This window comes from Gopherus flavomarginatus, chromosome 15 (genome assembly GCF_025201925.1).
Source record: "Gopherus flavomarginatus isolate rGopFla2 chromosome 15, rGopFla2.mat.asm, whole genome shotgun sequence".
In the NCBI taxonomy this organism is placed as follows: Eukaryota; Metazoa; Chordata; order Testudines; family Testudinidae; genus Gopherus; species Gopherus flavomarginatus.
Genome location: NC_066631.1, coordinates 30,281,521 through 30,305,618, shown reverse-complemented (window position 1 = coordinate 30,305,618; position 24,098 = coordinate 30,281,521). Strand labels below are relative to the sequence as shown.

At 54.6% G+C, this 24,098-nt stretch overlaps 1 protein-coding gene across 3 annotated transcripts in view; it reads right to left on the bottom strand.

Moving 5' to 3' along the window:
• The window catches only part of FAM222A (family with sequence similarity 222 member A), a 110,538-nt gene that overhangs the window by 50,657 nt on the left and 35,783 nt on the right, over positions 1-24,098 (bottom strand). For all 3 annotated transcript variants that reach the window (XM_050924280.1, XM_050924279.1, XM_050924281.1), the window contains one exon: positions 5,107-5,238. In XM_050924280.1, the coding sequence (XP_050780237.1) occupies positions 5,107-5,188 (82 nt within the window). In that variant the 5' untranslated portion in view covers positions 5,189-5,238. The remainder of the gene's footprint in view (positions 1-5,106; positions 5,239-24,098) is intronic.

Sequence of the window (24,098 nt, the reverse complement as noted above, 5' to 3'; positions counted from 1 at the left end):
AAAGGGTGTCTAGGCAAATGTGGCCCAGGTGCCCTGGTAACCTCCAACGTGTCTGGGTAGTGGTGGTACAAGAGGTTTCAGAACTTGCTGGACTGTTTGTTTTTCCAGAATCTCTGGGTGGCTTTTCCAAGACTGAGAAAGAGGGTTTGGCCTCCCGGTAGCAGCCTTGGTGCAGTGGTGAGTCTGAAACTGTCCAGTCAGGACGCGGGATGGCAAAATAGAGCCCAGACGCCTTCAACCAGCCAGCAGCCTTCCCCGCTACAGGCCCTGCCCTGCACCAGGCACGTGCTGGGGCTGCTCATCCAGCTCCGGCTCTCTCCTGGACAAGTGGAGGCGGCAGCATTGCTGGCTCTTGGAGATTCAGATGAGAAGCAGGCCAAAGGCCCAGGAAGTTCCATGAAGGATCTCGCAGCAGATGTGGCGTGGGTCTGGAGAAGCCACTCTTCTCTCCTCTGTAGGAAAGGAAGCCCCTGACTGGAGAAGCCCTGCTCTGTTCCCCAGCCCCAGTCTCTCTGGCTTCACCTCAGCCCAACCCTTATCTCAACACTCGGAACCACCAGCTCCAGTAAGACCCTGCACGAGATCTGGGCAGATTTACACCCCACGTCACCAGTAGCACACAGCTCTTGAGCTCTCCGCCACCCTATCCTCACCAGCACCCGCCACAGGCTGAGGGGTGGTCGAAGTCACTGCGCTGGTCCGGGGCCGACGGGCTCACCTCCACACACGGCAGCACTGCTGAGTGACCGCATTTCAGAGCGCCCCCCTCACTGCCCTCCCATACCAACTAAGCAACTCTCAGAGCCTGTGTGCACAGGTTGCTTTCCAGATGCCACGGGGAAAAGGTTAAAGGGAGAAGAAGCAATTAACCAGCAAGAGAGGGGAAGGGAAAACCTAGGGTGGGGCCACACCTGGGTGGCCAGGGCACCAGGCCCAGAAACGTCAGCGACACACGCAGCTGCCGGCGCAGGCGGGGACATTAGTCAGCTCACCTTTTACATGAAATTAATACAAAAATTAATCAGAGGCGCAGGCAGGATAATAGGATTTCACAGTGGTGCCAGGCCAGGCGGCCACCGTGCCGAGCGCCAGACTCATTTAATATCGACAGAAACAGTGCCAGAGGACAGAAATAAGACCCATAAAGATAATTACTGAGATACTCAGGAGCAAATTAAGCAATCAGAGGCACTTCTAAATTGTGGCTCATTGGAAGAGAATGCTATTTTTTTCGATTACCTAAGCAGGCGTTTAGCAGGAGGCTCATCTGCCCCCACACTGCACGGGACCCGGGCTCGCCTTTCATTCTGCTTCGCAGGGCTGATGGCAGCTTCCCCTCCCCGTTTGCCACAGGTGTAATAAATAAAGAGGGGAAAATTATATTCAAAAACAGATGCCTGGCCCTGGATGTCACCTGCAATTTAATCTGAAATAGCAGGAGGCCTAGAGAAAAAGAGGCATGCTGCATTTTCCCATAACGAGCGGAAACATACGGTCAGCTAAACTTTGATTAAGGTGACCTGGCTGGCGGGCGGAGGCAGCAAGTGCATTGTGGGGGAGTGGGCTGGCAGGAGACTCTTGCCGAGAGGACAGAAAAGTGGCATAAAGCGAATCAGTGGCCTGTGGATCTCTTCTTACCCGCCTCTTGGACTTGGGGAGGGGGCACTAGGAGACTGGAGGAGGAGAACCCAGTTCAATAAAGACGGCGGCAGTGAAAGAAAGGGACAAGCAAGGCCTCTCCCACAAAAAAATGCTATAAGCAAAGAGACAAACAGGTGCGCCTGGCATGGCTGGCCCAGGATAGGGGAGGGTGTGAAGAGCCTCCCCCCCATGCAGTTATCAGGCACAAACACTGTCCCTGCACTGGCTGCTCCCTCCGAGCACCCTGAGGCACCAGCCACCACACAGGCCTTGCTCCTCAGCATTGGCCAGCAGAGCATGCGGCATCCTCTGTCAGGGCTGGTGCAGGCAGCACCCAACACCTCCCAGATTTTTCCCGGAGAGTCCAGAGCTGCACCTGCACACGGCCGAGTGCCTCAGCGGCATAAGCTAGCCCGAGTGCCTGGCGAGCGCTGGGATACTCGCATCTGGGGCTGGCAACGTAAGCTGCTGCTGCTCCTCTGCTCACACCGGGCATCACGCGGACGGTTATCAGCCCGGTAAGAAATGCCACAAACAATTGAAAACAAAACCATGGCTATCAAAAGACGCACAAAAGGTCCCTCCCCCATTGAATTTGTAAAATCCAGTTGGTTGCCTTCGAGCAAAATCAGCCAGGATTGGCTGCATGGCAACTCATTGCTGTCTAGATTTTCAGGGGCCAGAGCTACTGGCCCCAACTGGCAGCCTCGGCAGCGGGGCCGAGAATTGGATGTGCATGGAGGCTGCACACCATTGTCTCCCTTCCGCACACGGGGGATGCCTGCACCTGTGCTGTGTCTGTTCTACAGGGAGGAGGGCAGGACCCCTTGGTGCCATCACTCCAGGGTCTTCTCACACCTGCTCTGCACATGCTCATCTGAGGCTTAGGCTAATAGGGAATCAGGCCCAATCCCAGCCCTAGGAGCCAGGCAAGGTCCCATTCAGCTGTGGTGCGGATTGGAAGTTGGGCAGCCAGCCACTGCACTTATTCACCTGATCGCTCCCTCTCTCTGACACGAACGCTTAGCTTGCGCTGTTATTGCACTTGTCACTCAGTGCACTAGCAGCAGGGTTTCAGACACGTGGGTCACCCCACCACGGGACTTCACTTAATCCACGACACACGGTAACATCTCACACGGGACCGGGTGCACAAAGGCCTATTAACTCCCCCACTTCCAAAGCTCCTTGGTAATTTAGATACATTTCAGACAAGGACGCCTGCCCCAGCCTGAACATCCACAAGGCAGAACACAGGAAGAACCCAGCCCTTGCTTGTGAACCTGCCAGCACTCAAAGTAGATTGTGCACTAATTGATCCACTGAAGGGGCTCGGGATTCCTTGCGCCCCCTCTGTCCCGAATGGGAGGAGGAGGAAGGTGATGGTCTTTCCAAAAGCTTTCCTCCTCCGTTTACTGAGTGCAGCATTAGGCAGGCTGGTGGGTGTTTCCCAGGATCAGCCTCTATGGTTCAGAATCCCTCGCAAATGACAGCTTGCAGACGCGCCTGTTGCCAATTAATATTGGAGAATGACAAGCCATCCTCACCCCCCCCCCCGGCCCGCCCCCAGCCCTGATTCCCACGGCAGTCAGGGAAGGGAACCTCTGAAGCCCTGCACACACATTCCCTGAGCCTGGCTCAGAAGAAACGTAGCTCGGTATCCAGGCTGACGGAATAGCAATAGTTTTACACCACCACCACAACTCAATTGCCTTCTGGACGCTAATAAGAAAAAGACTTGAGCGACGCTGTAAGCTCTGAGCAAGCGTCTACATGCACAGACACACGCTCGGTTCACTCTGCACACTGAGCCAGCAGCGGCCTGCAAGACAGAGCCCTGCGAGAGAAGAGAGGGGGCGGCAACCTTCCCGTTCTGGCACACGGAGCAGTGGGGAAAGCCCCTGGCATCTTTCTCCACTGAGTCTATTGGAAACACTGGGAGGATTCTTCCTCTGGGGCACAAGAGGAACTCAGCCCTGGTCTACATTAGGCAGGGAGGCGACCTAAGATATGCAACTTCAGCTGAAGTCGGCATATCTTAGGTGGACTTACCTGGCCGTGAGGACGGCGGCAAGTTGACCGCTGCCGCTCCCTCGTCGACTCCTCTTCCGCCTCTCACGAGCTGGAGTCCTGGAGTCGACGGGGAGCGTGTTCGGGGAGCGATCTATTCGTGTCTAGACGAGATCCAATAAATCGATCCCCGACAGATGGATCTCTACCCACCGATCCGGCGTGTAGTGAAGACCTGCCCTCAGAGACCCACGTGAACTGAAAGGAAAGGTGCCTTCAGAAATACAAACAAGTTTGTAGATTTTTAAGGCCACATGGGCCCACTCCATCATCTAGCCTTAACATGGATATCCCCCTGAACTAATTCCTGCTTCAAGTCCAATAGCTGTGGTTGAACTTGACTGTATCTTTTAGGGAAAAAAAAAAGGTTCTGATTACTTCAGACCCCACCCACCTCTACTTAACAAGGTAAACTCAGCAGAGTGGTTTGGTTGTGCTGGGGTGCACAGATAGGGAAAATACAGATCATTAACCAAATACCTTGGGGCTGTCACATGCTAAAAAGCAGAGCTTTAGTAGTTGATTTGTCTTCAGCCCGGAACGCTTACAAATCCAACCGAGACCAGTAGAAAAAATATCCACTCCCCTCTTTAAAACACACATTCATCACTTGAGAATCTTAATGTGTCTTTCCCAGCCAGAGAGGTCAAACCCGCCTGCCTAAAGCAGGCTCATTAAATATACATTTAATCATGGTTTGGATTGAGAGACAAAGGCTGCTCGAGACAGGTGCTTTACTGGCGTGACCTTTTGGATCCCATTTTAATGTAACTAGTTTACAGCTTATCTGAAAGGCCAGCTCATCAAGAACAGCAGAGCTACAGCAAAACTGGGAAAAGTAATTATAGGAGAGGGAGGGGGAAGGGTGGGTTAGAGAGATTTAAAGGAGGCTTCAGAGCAGGTGTTTGTCACGGCACTTTGGAGACATTGCTGCAAAATTTTCTGAAGTTCGACTTATCAGCAAAAGCGACTCAATTTAATTTGCTTATTGTGTCTCCTTCCTTTTCCCCCTCCCCTCTCCTGATTTTCCTGTTCTTTTAAATCATCAGTTAAAGAAATATCTTTTTCAATGAGACAAGCAGCATCAAAGCAGCAAGTAGGCAAATGCTTCCTATCAGGGAGGATGGGAACTGGACACGGGCTGCCTTCCGCCTCCCATAGCAGGAGACGCACAAAGCAGAGAGGGGCCTCAGGGCTACCCCGCTCCATGGGACAGGACGCTTGGAAAAGACAGCTCAAGGGACAACCAAGCACGAAGCCTGGCAGAGCCAAGGGAAGTTTGAAGGTCAACGAATAACTTAATACCAGGAAATGAACTGGAGAGATCAGTGCAAGAAGCCCCCCTCAATGCACAGCATATGCCGTCTCTCTGACAAAGTCCCAACAGGCACTTACACTTCCGCGGTTCCAGGGTCTTGTTTGGACATGCGAGGTGCTGGGCTGGTGGGTTCTGGGTTCTCTGGAGACAGGCCAACATGGTCCAAGCGTTGGAGAGCGCTGCTGGAGTCACGACGGGAGACCCTCACGCTGCAGACAGACAGAAAGGGAAGGCGTCAATAAGCAAATGGGATCGGCCATGGCAGCTGAGCAACACACAGCCTCTCTCCCCCTCACGAACACCGCACGTGGCTGGGAAAGCCGGCCTGTGAGTTAGAGAGCATGTGATGGGCGGGTGACGCTGGGTCTATGTGCATTAAAAGCAATGTTTGTCATGAGCCCATTCATAAGCGCCGACTCAGTGGGTGCTCTGGGGCTGGAGCACCCACGGAGAAAAATTGATGGGTGCAGCCAAGCTCCCTGCCCCAGCTCACGTCACCCCCACCTCCTCCCCTGAGCATGCCACGTCCCTGCCGCAAAACAGCTGTTTCACGCCATAACAAGCTGTGGGAGGGAGCGGAGAAGCGGGACTTCGACGTGCTCAGGGGAGGAGGTGGGGCCGGTGCAGGGATTTGGGGAAGGAGTCCAATAGGGGTAGGAAGGGGGTGGAGTTGGGGGAGGGACTTTGGGGCAGGGGTGTAGTGAGGGCAGGGCCAAGCACCCACCAGTGTCAGGAGAAGTTGGCACCTATGAGCCCAGTGACCACAACTGGATTAAACGTTTCCTGTTCTCGTTGGATGGGAGACGACCTCCCTTACACACCACGGAAATTTCATCCCGTTCTCTGTTTTCTCCAACAGAAAATCAAAACCGGAACAATTTGTAGTTTAAGACTGAAAAATTTTATTTTTCATACCCCCTGTCGCTTCAAAATCTTCTCTGCCCCCCAAAAATGTTCCAACTGTTTCCACTCCAGCTCCGCCGGTGACATCCCCTCAGCAGGGCAGCACGAGACACAGCCACATGACTTTCACGCTTATGCAGTTTAAGACCAGCATATAGCAGGGCATTGGCAGTGGCAGCTCCAGAAGGCTCTGCAGGTTACCGAGGTCCTGGGCTCCCAGGCTGTCTTCACTGTAAACCTGGTGTGATTATACTTGGAGATATCTACCGCCAGGTCACTAGCTACATACAAAGTCCTAGTGGAGACACAGCTCTGCAGTTTTTATCTTGATGTAGCCAGGTAAGTGTGGTGGTGGTGGTGGGGTGGGGGGCATCGTGTTGACCTTGGCTAGCTACATGGAGGTAAAAGCTACCTGCGCAGTGCCTGCGCTAGGTCTTTACAGCCTGGTAGTTATTCCGAGCAAACTACCTAGATGTTAGCACACACCTCCTTTGCAGTGACACCCGAGGCCTGGGGCCGGCGGGGCAGGACTGTGTGTTCGCAGTTCCTTTAACTGCGCGCTGCCTTAGGACAGACTTCGGACGAACAGACCAAACCCCATCAGCAAGGGACGTCCCCGTCTGCTGTGAGACGCACTGACATCACACAGAGTGGGCAAAGGGCAACGTGTGTGCGCCGAGCTCGCTCGCTAACGCCTCTAAGATGTCCTGTCCATTAATCATCCAGCCTCCTGAGCTGATTCAGCACCGCTGTCTCCAGGAGCCAGGGTCACACGTGGCAGTGAAGTTACCAGCGTCTAGCTATTACGACCGTGCTCTCCACCCAGAAAATGCAGCGAGAGCTCCTGTCCCGAAGAACTTGCTATCCCACATAAAGGGCAAAAGGGAGGGAAGCGACACATACAAAGATTCTGACATATAAATCAATGAGCCGCTCCCACCTGCCCCTCAATCTAACCATGAACAGTGAGCCAGTTTCCCCCAGGTAGCCTGGCCAAAGCAGATCCCGAGGAGGGAGCCCAAAGAGAAGTGGGTTTCAGTTCCTAGTCTGCCTCTGCGGATGCAGCCTGCATACCCAGACCAGCCCACTGCCGCCCCTGCAACGTGCCGATGCCAATGTCAGACAGCGGGAGACAGGCCGCTTGATTGTTCGCTGGAATGATGTACTGCGAGGAGATGGTGTCCATCATAAAGCATTCGATTACTTCCTCTGAAAGCTGGCCATTAAGATCCCAGTCTAGATCAAACCCTCCATTTCAAGTGGATATTGGGAAAAGCCCCTATTAAAAGCCACTCGAGTCCCAGCGTCTGCCACCAGACCTCTGGCTGGCCTCGAAATCTAGTTGACTAGAGTCAGAGGGGTCAGGCCAAAGTCATCCTCAACAACGGAGCTACAGTAACTGTAGATCCCCTTCAGGAGCCTAGATGGAAGGCATAAATTAAAACTAATTCCTCCCGATGTACTTTCACTGCCTCAAGAGACTCCTGGACCGAGCTTTCCTTCACAGATGGGGTAAGGAGAGGTTGACTCGAAGCATAAGAAAAGCAGGATGCAGTCTCTGTCCTTCAGAGCCAGAAGTTCTGATCCATTGCTCTTGCTGGCTGAGAATTACTGACCGCTGGGTGTCACAGCCGAAACATCACATGGCCCAACGCTTTGTCACGGAAAGTCTGCCCCATCTCAGCTATTCCGAGCAAAGAGGGGACCGTTCTTACTGCCCCAACCCAGACCTTGGTGAGCTATTCCGAGCAGAGAGGGGACCGTTCTGACCGCCCCAACCCAGACCTCGGTGAGCAGGGAGCACCACTTGTCAGGCAAAGGGGCAGGCAGGGCTACAAGGAAGAGGACTCAACAGGCTTTAAACGCATTGGGTTATTTTGTATATTGTGCACTTACACAACCCTGGAGAAGATCACCACTTTCTCCTCCAACAGGGGGCAGTGATGTGTGTGCAAATTCCCGCCACCCATATGCAATATCTTTTTCACAAAAGTCAGGGAGTGCATGCTTTCTGTTTTCCCAGTTTCACTCTCACCCTTCTAAGAATGAATCTCATTCATGGCATTTCAACCTGGGTATTTCCTCTTTACGCAGCGCAGAGCAAGGATCCAGAACCAGGACCTGACCCGGCTTCCTCTGCAGGTCAGGACAGAACATTAGCCAGTCAGTGCAAGCTCTCCCAGCCCGCTGCTCCAGCGCCTCATTCAGACAGCATCCAAAGCTCGCAGCTGCTGTACAGACAAATACCATCTACACCCTGACGCACTTGAGAGGTAACTTGTAATAAAGTAAAATTAACAACCACTCCCCTCCCTTCCGCTGGTTTCTAGTGCCTCCCACCCACACAAGTCACAGTGCTGCACAAGCAGTAGCTGACCCTCCTCAGTGCTAGGGTTGCCAGGTGCCTGGTTTTCGACCTGCCCCATCGAAAAGGGACCCTGGCAGCTCCGGTCAGCACCACTGACAAGCTGTTAAAAGTCCGGTCAGTGGTGCAGCGGGGCTAAGGCAGGCTCCCTGCGTGCCTTGGCTTTGCGCAGCTCTCGGACATGCCAGCCACTTCCAGGAGCGGCCTGAGGTTAGTGCCACCTGGAGTCCGCACCCCTCAAGCTCCATCTGTGCCTCAGCCTCCTGACCCAGCCATAAGCCCTCTCCCACACTCCAAATATCCTGCTCCAATCCTGAGCCCCCGCCGGCACCTCAAACCCCTCATTCCCAGTCCCACTCCAGAGTCTGCACTCCCAGCTGGAGCCCTCATCCCTTGCCGGAGCCCCCTCCTATACCCTGAACCCCTTATTTCTGGCCCCACCCTGGAGCCTACACCCCCAGCTGGAGCCCTAACACCCTCTTGCACCCTAATCCCCTGCCCCAGCCCTGAGCCTCTTTCCACACCCAAACCCCTCATCCCTGGCTCCAGCCCAGAGCCCGCACGCCCAGCCAGAGCCCTCACCCCCTCTTGCACCCCAATCCCCTGCCCCAGCCTGGTGAAAATGAGCAAGTTCGGGGGGATGGAGCGAGCAGGGGCAGGGTCTTGGAGAAGGGGCAGGGCAAAGGTGTTTGGTTTTCTGCAATCAAAGTTGGCAACCCTTCCCAGTACCCTCCTCTTCCCTCGCCACCCCATGGCCAGTACAAACTGTTTCTTCACTGCATTCTCAAAGCTTTGCCCAAGCTAGTTTTATGGCAAGTTCCACCATCCTCCTTTTCCATACAGCTCAGAGCATGCAAAGGACTCCAGGATATATCCTGCACAGGACCTTCTACCCGCCCAGTGCTCAGACCTGAGCACCGCTCCGGGAGACCTGCCAGCTGGATAAGCAACAGAGTACAAACCCACTCTGCTCTCAGGCACAGCATATACATGGGACCTGCAGACGGAGGGCTCCGCTGGTGCCACTAGGGGAAATCTGCTCCATCGCCCAGATCCTGTCAGTGGACATGATCTGCAATTTCTGAACATCTGGGGTGTTGGTTCCCTGCAATGCAAGCCACAGCCAGCGGGACAGGTTCCAACCTCAGGTACTGAATTCCCAGGTCTCACGAGCACCTGTGGAAAATCAGGGCCCATGTTTCTGAAGCTGGGCACCCAAAAATGGAAACACCCCAAACTAAAATGGCAGTTTTGAGAACTTAACCCATACATGAGGGTGTGTGCAGGAGCTGTGCAAGATCCATGGGCGTGGGTGTGCCTGTGGGGAGCAGGGCAGCAGAGTCAGACTAGGACTTTTCTCAGCTGCAAAAATGCCTTTTGTTTAAGAAGCAGAGTCATCCGGGCTGGGGTTTGACGTGACACGGAGGGCACCGCTCATTCAGATGCAACGCTATCACAAGCTTCTCAGCTCTCCCCCAGCTCAGGACGTAGCAGCCAAAGAGCTGATTTCTCTTTGCAGCCTGGATCCATTATTGCATTCAGCTGCTGGGAATGAAGTTAGCCATAGTCAGAGTGAAGCTCAGTAAAGTATTCCAGGCACAGCCTGACCCACTGAGTTGCCTGAGAGCCAGGGGAAAGAAATGCCTGACAACCTGGCAGATCTCCGCTACCTAACAGAACAGGCAGGAGCAAATTAGGGCAGATCGCAGGTTGTTCTCATTTTCACAGCATTTGTTCCCATTATTTCATCTTCGGCTCTTGGATTCTGCTGCAGCATGAAGAATAGACCGAACACATTGGAGTTACATACATGCCACGTACATGTTATTTGTATTGCACACGTCCTGCTATCCATGCTTGTCCATACACATAGCCTGCATAATTACAAGCTGTCCGATTTAGCGGGCCTGGCCCTGTGTCCTACCACATCACAGAACAGTCAGGCCAGTGTCCTGTCATGACAGCAACACCTCAGGCCATGGCTCTGGTACCGTGACCTGGCTGCATGCACATCACGCCACGCACGACTGGCCTGCAGGCCGGACATGCCAGCGACACTGCACTTGCTTATGTGATGCACTTCTCTCGAGGACACAGAGCGAGGCTCAGGGGATTGGAGCCTTTAAATGGTGGGTCACTGCTCCCAGGGCAGATCAGACTGGCAGTGCCAGAAACGCAGTGCCCTTTGATGGCTGCTCAAAGGCCAATGTGAAATGAGCTGCAGGGTCTGCTTCCCAGCAGACAGCTAATGATGTGCCTTGGATCATCACCACAGCTGGCCCCTTGGCAAGTGGCATCTGTGGAAATGGCCAGGAATGAATGGCCCAGACAGACTCAATTCTCCATTCCCCCAAGGGGCTGGAGCTGAGACCTATCTGGGAAGGCAGCATGCAGTAATACTTGCCTGGAAATGCTCGAAGGACCCCCAGAGCAGGCTGCACTCACCAAACTCAGTCCCAACTAATAACTAACTAACAACATCCCGTGGGGGCTTTTCCAACCTGCCCGTTTTATTCCAGGGGTATCTGCTCATGAGCAGAGAACGGACTCAACATGGAGGGTGCCCTGGCTGAAACAGGAGCTGGCTGACCCAGGAAATGGCTCCTAAATACCTGCTATTGTACATCAATGTCTCCTAGGTCACTGCTGGAGCTGCCTGCTCCAAGGGGGCTCCCGGGACAGCTAGGCAAGCCCCAGTCAGCCTCCTGGCAAGGGAAGCACCCATCCAGCTGGGATACAAAGGGCAGATCTTCCTCTGCTGGGACCAGACCTGCGGATCACCTCCGTCCATGCAGTTTCTGCTGCACCGAGTTCCCTCCTCCCACTCTCCGCTCCCCATGTAGACACTTTCCCTCTCATGGAGGCTGGAGCTGGAATATCTGCTCAATCTGCTTTGACTGCAGCGCACTGCTTAATGGTTGTGTTGGAGCAATTATAGAAATATCTTTTTCCTGAGTACAATGGACAGATGTTCTGGGAAGTCGCTTGCTTTTGTCTCTGAACTGAAATGATCTTGGACACACGTGGATTGCTCGCTCCCTGCCTCCCCCCACTGCTCCCTGGAGCTCTCTTCCCTGTGGGAAGGCAGGCTGCAGCGTAGCCTGTGTAACTTCCTGCCCTCTGAGCAGAGGGCAGATGCAAACAGGACTGATGATAAAGTGGGAACTTGTTCTCGGGGACACGTGCCCTCAGATTCGCCCTTCAGAACTGGCCCCACCTCTGGAGCCAGGCAGCAACATGGGGAAGGGAAACCGCCACCTGTTACCGGTGTCACTGATGCAAAACCTCCAAGTGTAGCCATGCTCTGGCCTACGCCCAGCTAATCCAGCCAGCTTTGGCTTCCCGCAGGGACAGTCCCAGACTGCCCAGGCTGAGGCGCTGGTTGGCTACACCCACAGGCTGGGAAGGGATGCTCAGCACTGGTGCACAGAGGACAGCATTGTTCTGCCAGCTGCTTGGTCAGCCTGGCCTTAGCAAGGCCGAACAGGACGCCTTAGACTGAAGCTCATCACAAACAAGCTTGGTGCCTCCCAGAAGTGCCAGAGATGCCTGGGAGCTAAGGACACAAAACTGACATGCAAGGAAACCGGTTGCCAAAATCCCATGTTCCCAGCCTTCTTTCAACCTGTGACCAAGGCCACCCAGGGGGTGGGGGGCAAGTGGGGCAATTTGTCCCAGGCCCTGGGCCCCGGAGGGGCCCCCACAAGAATATAGTATTCTATAGTACTGCAACTTTTTTTTTTATGGAAGGGGCCCCCCAAATTGCTTTGCCCTGGGCCCCCTGAATCCTCTGGGCGGCCCTGCCTGCTACCTCCCCAGGTGGGAAAACACACTGCCCCTCTTCAGCAGCAGCAAGATGGAGGCAAATGGGAACAGTGGTGGGATTGCTACTGACCCTAACAGAGACCACAGAAAAACAGGATCAAGCCCTAACCCCAGCCAGGTTGCCAGCCCAAAAGCAGCTCAAGGGACAGAACCCCCCTCCCTGCTCTAAGCACGGTGCAGGCTAGTTAGAGCCAGGACTAGCTTCCATTTACTGCATGGCCCTCCGGAGCCCCCCAGACCTCCCCACGCTGCTGCATACAACAGGCATAACACCTCCCATGTGCTCCCCAGCCTCGCTAATGCTGGCTTGGTAAGGGCTCCTAGCGCGGCACCATAACCAGCCGCAGGACAATCCAAAGGCCTCCCGTCAGCCTTTGATCAGCACTGGGTAACGCTGCTGGCGCGGGGGGGGGGGGGGAGTAAATGTTCCTCTGTGCCGGCTCCCCACGCGTCCCCAGGGATGTCAGCCCGGGGCTTTTCCTGCACCTAACTGCCCTCGCGAGCCTGCAGTCCCAAAAGTGAGAAGTCTTCACAAAGGAGGGGGCGATAAACAGGATCTCTCCCTACGGAGAAAGGCGACCCGCAAGGAGGGACCTTCCAGCGATGATGGATGAGGAGTTCAGCAGCAGCGACTTCTCCCTGTTGCTATTTATGCATAATGCAGTGCTCGTCATTATGAGCCTCCGGGCTCACCCCCACACCAGCTCCGGGGCCCGGAGGGAAAGCCCATCCCGCAGGCGCTGCAGAAAGCCCAGCAGGTTGGTTAGAGTGAGCTAGTATTTCAGAGATGGCATCGATGTGCCTTTGAGAACAGCCCTCCAGGACTCCAGCCAATCTTAGCTCTCTCCCTCCCCCAGAACTGTTTGGGCTGAAAAGTTCAGCAAAGATGATACTCTTTTCAGAGACAGGTTGGGGTGGGGGGATGGGAAGAAGTTATTTCATGCTGAACAGGTGTCTGGAAAACCCAAATTGGGCTGTTTTCTACTAATAATGAAGTATTCATGAGTAAAAGCCTTTTCACGACTTTCTTAAGATACTAATTTCACAACAAGCGCCTTGTTACCACGCAATTATTTCAATCTTGTATTTTGCTGAGATTCCATCTGTCCTAGCCTCTCTTTAAATGAAAGACAATCATGTAACCACCTTTCATTATTCACTATTTTCCTTTCAGCAAAGGTACCCTGAAAGAAATGATTTCCTCTGAAAGGGACTTTTATTCAGTTTCAAAACCAATTTTCTCCTATTACTGTCTTAAAAAAAAAAAGGAGTGTTTTTATTTCGTACATTACGTATCCCTTGTTAATGCAGCTCACAGTAAAAGCAGCAGTATCCATTTTCTGGCTTTGATTTCTGGTAATTTTAAAATATGCCATTACAATCAGGCAGAAATTATACAGTTTGAAAAGAGAATGAAGTGCTGCTTATTCAGAGACTGAATGCACTTGACTGTTCGCTAGCTCGCATATCTCCGCCGGGACTGGGGGTGCATTACACAGTCCTGCGAGGAGCGAGATTTCAGATTGCTCGCTCACGCACAAACCGCACCACCACCCTCCGAAGTTTGGTAAAAGCCGGGAGGACGATCGATCAAAGCAGGCACTGAAGTAATAGCTCCCTGCTAACTCCCATGAGCATCCCAGTAAGCCCCAGCCCCAGGGAGTTCCCCCAGGAAGGATCCTGCTTTGTCGGTCAAGGAAAGTGCCTGACCTTTGCGACAGGCTGACCCTTTTCAGTGGGAACCAGAAGGGAGAGCTGTCCCAGGGCAGCAGGAGAAACCCCCAACAGTAAGTGTTGTGCATGTGTGTAGGTGAGCAGAGGTTAAGGGGAGGTAGAACAGACAGGTACCAAAGGGAGAGCATGAAGTGGATTAGAACAGTCCTAGCCATCCAGCATGAGAACTCAATGCAGGCAGAGGGCTCTGAGCTGCAACACTCACTGTGTGACTGTGCAAGGACCCTAGGCCGAGATCATGGTAGGCCATACTCAGCCCCCCTCCCTCCTGGAGACCGGCCCCATCTCCCCATCCAGAAACATTCACAGCGCCTCCAGCCCGAGTGCACGCACTGCAGGCCCAGCCCAGGTACCATCCTGGCCCACGCGCACGCCCGGCCTGCAGCCGCTCATCAGCAAAGGCTCCTGGTGCAGGCGCCCATCCAACACTGCGCCACACGGTGCAGGGGGTGACGCGGCGGTGGGAGCGTGGGGTTTGCTGCAGAGATGGGCAGAGCGAAGCGACTGCCCCTTCAGGGATGGACAGGCAGAAGGGACGGACACACAGAGCCAGGGTAAAGAGGAAGGCACTGACCCTGTCTGGTTTAGTGTAGGCGTCCAGCTGACCTGGGTCTGGCCCATGCTGTCTGACGGCTAACCCTAACTGCAAACCCCACCTAGCCGCGTCTCCACTGAGCCTCCAGGGCTGCCGCATAGTAGCCACCATCTGGCTGATTAGCAAAAGCATATCCCCTCCTCCCCCACACAAAGAGCTCTCTCTCCCCTGCTGCACTGTACACACCTCTGCTGGCCTGGTGTCACCTCGGAAAGCCAACTGCAATTCTCTCCTTGTCCTTCCCCCACAATTCACCCAAGGGAGCCGGATGGGGTCGGGGAGCGGGCTCCCTTCCTCCCCAGGCACCCAGCGCTTGCACCTTTGCAAAGACGGCCCGAGCACAGTTGCCCCTGGAGACTCCCCGCTGACTAGGGACCATGTCTCAGGCCTTGGCTACACTGGTGCTTTACAGCGCTGCAACTTTCTCGTTCAGGGGTGTGAAAAAAAAAAAAAGCCCCCTCCCCCCCCCGAGCGCTGCAAGATACAGCGCTGTAAAGCGCCAGTGTAAACAGTGTCCCAGTGCTGGGAGCACGGCTCCCAGCGCTGCAAGCTAAACCCCATCAGGATGTGGAGTACGTGCAACGCTGGGAGAGCTCTCTCCCAGCGCTGGCGCCGTGACCACACTCGCACTTCAAAGCGCTGCCGCGTTTCAAGTGTAGCCATACCGTCAGTGGCAGGCTCTTGGTGCTCCAGGGTTGAAGGGCGAAGCTGGCAGAGGGGAGCTGGCTGGTGCTGGGGCTAGGCCCACTGCAACGCAGGAGAAACGGCAAAAAATGCTGCCAGATGCACAAAGAAAACAAAGGACAAAAGCAGAGGAAAAAGCCATCTTCCTGTTCTAGCCATCGGTGATGCTCCTTGTAACAAAATGTGACCCCACGGAATACAATGGGAAGCTCAAGGCTTTGACTCAGATCTTTGAGGCACTCAACAGGTTGCACTCAAGACACCTAAAAGCTACTTAAAGCTTCAGGCCAAGAGCCAGAAGGAAAACACTGCTCCTCAGGCCGAATGCAGCCACTCACCACAAGGGTACAGCTCGTCTGGGCAGGAGCCAGAGCTTTCTCAGGAGCTGGCCTGAGACTGGACCAAACGCCTGCAGATCTAAGCATCAGCACAACCCTCCCCACCTTCCACTTCAAGTGCAAGTGGCACTTCTTCTGCCTGGCTGGGCTAATACGGACACTGAGGCCACGTCCAGACTAGGAATTAAAATCGATTTTAGATACGCAACTTCAGCTACGAGAATAACGTAGCTGAAGTCGAATTTCTAAAATCGAGGTACTCACCAGTCTGGACGGGGCGGCATCGATGTCCGCGGCTCTCCGCGTCGATTCCGGAACTCCGTTCGGGTTGATGGAGTTCCGGAATCGATGTAAGCGCGCTCGGGGATCGATACACCGCGTCCAGACTAGACGCGATATATCGATCCCCGAGCAATCGATTTTAACCCGCCGATGCCGCGGGTTAGTCTGGACGAGGGCTGAGGCCAACTCACATCCAACATGAAATCACACGGCAACTCCCACACTTGGGAGAGGGAAGGAGAAAGGACCAACCACACGTGACCGATGCCGGTCACATGATTTAATGCCCAACTGGAAGGCGCTTGGATGCTGCAGTGATGAGGGAAGAGAAGAACCTGGACAGAGCAGAATGTTCTTGTTGGACGCTGTCCCTTTAGGAGAACGGGTCAAGGGGAAGGCCTGACGGCAATGTCACCCTGAGGTGTGCACATCGGCATATGGGAAGCAGTGGATAGTCACAACTAAGTCACGTTAACATGCGCAGGAGCTACAACAAGTAAAAAAAGGACAAGTGAAGCAGCCCTAAAATTTTTAAGTAATAACAATGCTTTACATTTCTATTGGCCCTTGCATCTCAAAGCACTTTACAAGCAGAAATAATTTCACCCATTGGTGGAATGCAGCCACCTCTGGGATGGAACACGGTAGCTGTTTCACAGCAGCACTGCACATAGTTGAAATCAGGAAATGAGGAGGAATTGTGTCTCCAAGTGAAACTGCCAGGTGGGAATTTAAGGAGGCCAAAATGTAACGATGGAAATTTGAGCAGGACACCTGGACTGATACCCTGCCTCCGGTGAAGCAGACACATGATCGTAAATAACTGAGTGGGTCAGCGTCTGGGTTTTGTGTCTCATCTGAGTGGCAGCACAGTCACTGTAGGGTATCACGTCCAGAGGGACCACCATGCAACATGGAGCTACCAGTACTGGCTGGAGCAGCTCCCAGGATTCTCCTGGAAAGGCTGCCAACAAAGCATCCCTGCTCTCCATGGGGTCCTAGCCCATGTGCGGATAATGCTGACAGCCCATTCTGCTGCAGCACATGGGACTGAGACGAGACACTTGCTGTCCTTCCCTGGGACCTACAGGAAGCAGGTAACTGAGGCCACGGCTCCACTGGCACTTTACAGCGCTGCAACTTTCGCGCTCAGGGGTGTGAAAAAAACATCCCCGAGTGCTGCAAGATACAGCGCTGTAAAGCCTCAGTGTAATCAGTGCCGCAGCGCTGGGAGCGCGGCTCCCAGCGCTGCAAGCTACACCCGTAAGGGATGTGGAGTACGTGCAGCGCTGCGAGAGCTCTCTCCCAGCGCTGGCGCTGCGACCACACTCGAAACTTCAAAGCGCTGCCGCGGCACCGCTTTGAAGTGCAAGTGTAGCCATACCCTGATACTTCCGTAATTAGCTGCAAGCAGGCAGCATTCTCCCTGCAGGCTCCCAGTCCAGGGGACCAGTGCTGCCTGAGAGCAAACCTCAGATAGGGCATCCCTTGGCCCTGCTCAGAAGCACCGTAACTAATGATTAAGGAACTTTCCAGGCCAGAATGCAGTAGCAACCTCTCTCCTGGAAACCTGCAAGGTCTCCCGCTAAATCCCTCCAGGCTGAGACTGCAGCATCTGAACTCCACCGTGTGCTACCTGCCTGCTAGTGCTGCCATCACCACCACCCCCGCAGCCGGCGGCGTGCCCACCCTAGACCTCAAAGGGCCAAAGCAACCTGGCTGTACAGCAACGGTGGCAGCTCAGGCACAGCTGGAGCAGCAGCGTGACAGGGCCTGGGAAGACAAAGAAGCCACATGCCAGACTAAATAAAGCCACCGATTAATTCAGATCACAATTTTGCCCCAGTCACCCAGTGTCACACAGCTCTTAGCAGAGACAATTTTTTAGACAGCTAAGCTAAGCTTCGCCCCATATTAATGGGCACATTTAATAATGTCTGAGGTTCCCAGCTCGAGATGCTCATCCCCAAGTGCTAATGATTCCACCAGCTCCTCTGTCCTTAAGTGTCTTTGTCTCATCACCCTTTAACCCTTCCCAGCCCAGCAGCACTTGCGGCTCAGGCATCTCCTTGCCAGCTCTCGGTGCAAAGGAGCAGCAGCAGCTCTCCTCCCCAGGCAGCGCCAACTGCTACCCTGAACCTCCTTTGCCAGATCAGTTTCCCCCTATTTGAGAAGTCACCTTGGCGCCTCTTGCTGGGATGTGGCAGCTTTTGCACAGCACCTTACACTTCTAACGGGGAGTCAAATCAGCAAAGGGAAACCCCCACTCACAGTCCAGACTATTCCCCGAGGGCTGAGTGCTTCTCAAAGCTGCACTGGCCTCCACCAGTCTGGTGGCATTGGCCATGTTCCCCAGACCAGCTCCCTGGAAAGGCACAACGAGATCAGCCCCCTGGCATTTACTCTCCAGGTCAGCCGAATGGCGAGCGTCCCAAGGGACGGGGCATCTCTCCTTTCTCTGGGAGCCGTGCCAGTCCAATAGATCTCTCGGCTAAGGACATCACCTTGGCCATCAGCCCAATGTCACCTTGGCTCCTTTCATCTCCTCGTTCCCTCTCCCCTTGGACATCTGCGATCCCGGATTTGGGCCCCAGCACCACAGCCCCTCAAACAGCGATCCTCTCCCCCCACTGTGAGCTGTCACTACCCCACGGTACAGAGATTCAGTGACGCGCCCTAGGTGTCTCAGAGCGTGTGCAGCAGATCCAGGAATCACACCCCGGTCACCTGGGTCCCTTCCTTTCTGCAGCTCACACCCTGCCCGTGCCACGGTTTAACTGCTGACCTGGCAACCGTACCCTAGCCCCCGGGGTGAGGCCTCTCCCATCCGGTGCCCTGGTTCGGGCACAGCCTCACACGGTTTGTGATGGGCCATCAATCAGTGCCATCCCTTTAATGCAGTATTGATGAGCACTGCTGCAGTCAGGCTTAAGGGGCAAGTTAACCGCATCTGCTGAAATGAAAGGGATTTATCTCTCATGCTCTTTTTTAAGGCAAAAAGGCCGCAGCTTTTGACATAAAGCAGCCCTGGCAGCTACGCTAATTATCAAATTAGATTTTCTGCTACAGTTGCCTGTGCATACTAACGCAGCTGGGGAAGCCAACCCCCGCCACCTCCCCCCTGCCAGCCCCATGCTCACAGCAGGTCTGGGGTATCTAGCACAGGAGTAGGGGTGCGTCCGCTGGAGGAGGATTGAAGCCTCTGGCAGCCGAGAGATCAGGCTCCTTCGCTTCCCTATAAGCAGCATGTTTGGAGCTTACGGGGAACCTCAAGTTATCCCAATGTTTGACTGTGGGATTTGCTTACCAAGGAGAGAAACGCCTCCCCACCATGGACCTCGCCCCTCTCGGTGCATCCTGAAGCAGGACTGAAATCTTGAGTCCAAGCTGCTCAGGCTGATTATTCAGGAAGTGAAGCCAGAGGCCCAGGCCTTTTCTTGTGCTTGGACACACTGTGGACAAGCAAATGCACACAGACCTCAGGACTCAACTCTCCAGAGGTCTGATCCAGGATTGGCATTTGAGCCTTTCCACTGAGGGCTGAACTCCCTTCATTTTCTCCCACCTAAATCTCTGTTTTGAGGGTTTTAGGCATTGGCAGCGGCTCTGGATCCCCACTGAATGGAAGGGGCTAGTTCTTAGAGCCTGGAAGAACAGCACTGTCCAGAGCCCAGACAACTCTGCGGCTGCACACACAAACCTCATCACCCCACGCCTCTAATCACCAGCCCAGTCTAACAGAGGGAAATCAGTGCCTCTACCCACACGTGTTACACCAGCGACGCTGACTCCAACAGGTGACCTACAGGAAGCCCAAGAAATGCGGCACTCCGGTGACTCCAAAAGTCAGTTTCAGCCCAGGCCTAGGGCAGAGCCTGAGGTTTATTAAGACTGGACACATGGTCCTCCCACTAGACAGCACCGGCCTCAGCGCAGCCTCATGCCTCTCCAGTGCAGCCCGTTGGCTGGGAGAACTCAGCCCTGCAGCAGGTTATAGCGACCAGGAACCAGCTGGCCCTTCTCCCTGTTCCCCATTAGAACTGCCTGGGTAAAGGCCCTCACCACAGCAATGCGTCAGCCAGCAAGGGGCCCGTGGAGCAGGGCAGCATGGTCCCTGGAGGCTGTCGGAACTGAGCCCGAACACACCGCCACGCTGGGCGCTCTGCACCCGACAGCTGCCTGAGGACGCAGTGGGAGAATGGCTCCGAAGGCAGCGCGGCTGCGCCTGCGTGGCCGAGGGAGTTAGCAGAAGCCGGTGGTGTCAGCCAGCCCATGTTCCCTCCAGTCGCCCTGCCTCTCTCAGCCTCGGAGCAATGCACATTGAGGTAAAGCTGGGACACGCCCTAAGGCGCAGAGGAGCAGAGGGCTGGCGGCTCGGGGGTCAATACTGGATAATAGAGACTTGTGCACCTCTCAGACACTGGTTCAAATGCACAGTAAGGTTGGCAGTGCCCACACACGACCCCCTGCCCTGACGGCTGGATGGGCTCCACACAGCAGGACTCAGGCCAGCCCCCGGCCTGGAGGAAGCTCCTCTAGGGGATGAAGGGGAACCAGTCTCCATGGCCCACTCACATCTTGGCCCCTCCATTAAGCTGGAAACAGAAGGGTGCCAGAGCGTGGAGGAAACGGCACAGGCCGCTCCAGAACCCGCCCCCCACCCAGTCCAGGGGCAGCGACAGCAGGGAACCCGCTGACACCAGCAGGAGCCGCGGCAGCAGAACACACGGCTCCATAACCCCACGCTATGGGCCCCGAGAGCAAAGGCTGCCGGCCCTGCTGGCTAGCGCCAATCCCCAGGGCGACGCGGACAGGCCCGTCTCTCCCCACTGCCCTGAGCGAAGTGCAGGCTGCCCTTGAAAGCCAGGTAGGGCCATATACCAAGGCCATGCCCCATCTCAGTTGGTGTGAGGGGCCATGTCAGCAACTTGGCAGAAGCCTGTGGGCTGTCACACCTGAGTAAGGGAAATGGATGGGACACCAGCCACCCGTGTCATCAGTAGCAGCAAGGCCATTACGGGTACCCACGCGCAAACCAGGCCAGCCCCTAAGAGCAGGACGAGCCATCGCAGCCCTGTGCCGAAGATCGGAGTGTCACACTTAAGGTTCCTCAGCACAGACACGGGGGGCCGGACCGTCTCCCTTCCCCCATGGCTTGTGCCCTGTGGGCTGAAAGGGCTGCCAGGTCCTCACCCAGCAGGACACTGATCCTGCAGATTTGTAGAGCTCTGCATAATAATTGTGCTGCGAGCCAGGCCCACATAATGCACCCGGTATGTGAGAGGGCGGAGATGGCCCCACCGCACAATAGGCATCTGTCCACTTTATGGCATTTTGTTAATGCTTTTCAGAAAAGCCCTTGAATCAGCTGACAGGACTTGGACACTGGGCTGTTCAAATGCTTACCATTAGCTTAGTTAGCTCCATCTGCATTTGAACTAATTCCAATCAGCAGGATCCGATTTAGTTCAAGCTGCTCTGGCTCTTTTGCCACAAGAAAGACGACACTCAGCACTTTTGCTAACCTGCCCTGAGTTTGCCCTGTGCTGAGCATGCTCGGAGGAGATGGGGTGTGAGCAGGAGATCTGCAGGGTTAGCCCTCCTTACTCAGCCTGCGCATGGGGCAGGGGGTTTGTGCATGTTGCAAATTGGGAGCCATGGATGTACAGAAATGTGTTCAGTGCTTGAAAAAGCCACTTGGCTACCGGCCACTGACAGAGGGGAAACTTTCCCTGGTGAAGGAACGGACCAAATCCCTTCATTTAAGCTATCACTGAATGTTCTAGTCCTTACCACTGCCAAGATAAATTTCCAGTGGGACTCCTTCCAGTACCGGTCCCCCAGCCTGCACACGGCCTGCTCCAGAACTCACAGGTTTAGCCAGCAGCAGCAGCGTGAAAGTGGCCAGATGCCGGTCAGTTCCACCCCAGTATTCAAAGCTGAGCAAATCTGGCAGGATTATTCTGCTCCTGCTTTGGAAAGCTCTGAGCAGCTGCCGAGGGAGGCTCTGGCATAGCTGCTCCTAGACCTCACAGCAGGACCTTCCTCGGTCTTGTGTGTTAACCTTGCACTTGGAGAGGCAGGCGTAGCACTCCCGATAGCAGGTGTCTGCTCTTGCCTAGATGTTCCACAGGGCAAGAATTAAAGCCCACAGAGCGTCTGAGCAGCATCACCCTCTGAGCTGATTTAGGCACCTACCGTTCACTGGGAGTGGACTGCCATTCTCCTCTGCCGCACTCTCCAGGGGGAGGGCCTTCTCCTTCCCACAGCAGGGCCCACAAGGCTGCTCTTCTCATCCTGTTCAGAGTCACAAGCCCCACCCACCCGGAGAAATGGGGTTTCCCCGGCACAGGAGGACACGCTGAGCAGAGGCTGTGGTAGCAGGTGCTGTCAGTGCAGATCCCCGCCCCCGTACCAGGAATCGTTCTGACAAGTTGCATTAGGAAAGGTCACGTCACTTTTCATTACTGACAAACAGCTCCTTCCCCATCCCAACCTGAGGGGTGGCTTGCGGGGGGACCTGGAGATTTTAATCCTCTCTTTCCTATTAATCTGTAACCCTCTCCGCACCGGCAGCCCAACCATCCCCTAGTTCTGGGGAAGGGACAGGCTGGTGGGGAAGAACCAATGCAAGACAAAGGCCCGGTCTACACTAGCGCTTTCAGCCATTCATGCATACAAGCTGGGATCTACATTGGGGCTGCTTCCAAGCAGGTATAAAGAGCCCTGTGCACACGAGGGGTTTGCACGGATGGAGCCACAGCAGCAGAATGCTGCATCTGGCAGTAACAGGGGCAAATCCCCATAGAGACAAGGCCTAAGGGGCCCCAAGAGAGTGGCCGGGGGACGGAGGGGGACAGAATTAGCTTGCGGCACTAAGTGCAGGCTCACCTACGTTGGGAGCTGCAGGGTTTCTGGGGGGATAAGCTGTTTTGGAGTCCGTCTGGCTTCCTGCTACTGCTGTTTGCTTTTCTGGGATAACCAAAGAAGTTGTCCCTTTTCCCTGTTTGACTCAAACTGCTCCTGCTGGGCTTTACTTAGGCCAGGGCCCCGAATGATCCTTTTCCATCATGGACAGAGTGTAGAGAGCAGAGAGCAGCCATTCCCCATGGGAACAGGGATCAGTCACTGCTGCTATCCTGCCTCTGATGGAGGGCAATACCCGACGCTTCGGCAGAAAGCAGAGGCCCCCTCCCTCTGCCTGGTTACCTGTGCAGTGCAATGTGTGCATGTGTCCCTTCCTGACCCCTACAGCAATTAGCCAAGACCCTGAAGCACGAGGTTTGATCACTTCCCACCCAGGACCAGCCTGCTTTGGAGTAAATGAGGGAGAACACATGGGAAAGGAAGGAAGAGACTGATGGGATGAGGAGTGGGGATGAAAGCACGGTACGGCCCAGCTCAGTCCCGATTCCCCTAACAGTAGCCTGGCTCTTCCCTGCTGTAACACACCTCGTGACTGAGGAGCAACTAAAGTGCCCCTTCATTCCCCTCCCTGGGTAGGCAGCAGTGCCCTCCTGACCTGGGCATTTCACCATGTATCTCCCCGTGGAGCAAGGCTGCTCCAGCGCCAGAACTGGCCCAGAAATCAACACAATTCACGTTTCCCTCCACTCCACTCCCCAGGAGTTGCACCAGGAAGACACGGTGAGAGTGGAGAGGAGCTGTCAGCAGATTCCATTCAGGATGCGTGCAGCAGAAAGCAGACAGCAGGCTGGGTCTTTAAATGTCCTCTTCCTGATCCCAAGAGAGCCTGGATCTTCCTCCTGGGCCCAGGCCGCCAGAGGCAAATCCAACATCCTCAGCTAAAAAGCAGGGTTTCCGTTCTATATTGTCTGCTCTGGAAAGTGGCCCTGGATGTTTGGCTAGGGCGCTCCCCTCCTTTATTAACTTCATTCCACAGTCTTTTTCCAGGGTCTGCTAATTTTGAAGCCCTATCTCTAAATCAGACTATTTATAAGCCCACGGTCTTTGTGACTTTAATAAAAAAATACCGTATGTCTAAAGCTCCAATGACAGAATGCTTTGGCACCTTCTCTGACATCAGAGGCTGATAAGACCTTCTTATCTCTTCCAAGAGCCTCAGCGAAGGTCCCTTCTGCAAGATAAGGCCAGCGCAGCTGTCGATAGAGGCTTTCATAGGCAAGGATTTAGATAAAAGAAAATGTGACGAGGGGGAGAAATAGGAACTTTCAAAGTCTAAGGCTGAATTGAGTTTGTGCCTCTCGCCTGGAGAGAACAATGACTAAAAGGGATTTTAGAAGCAGGCCTCTTGTTCCGAAGAGAATGGGGCATCTTTGCAGCAAGGCCGGCTCCAGTTTGTCATTTGTGCCATCCTTCCTG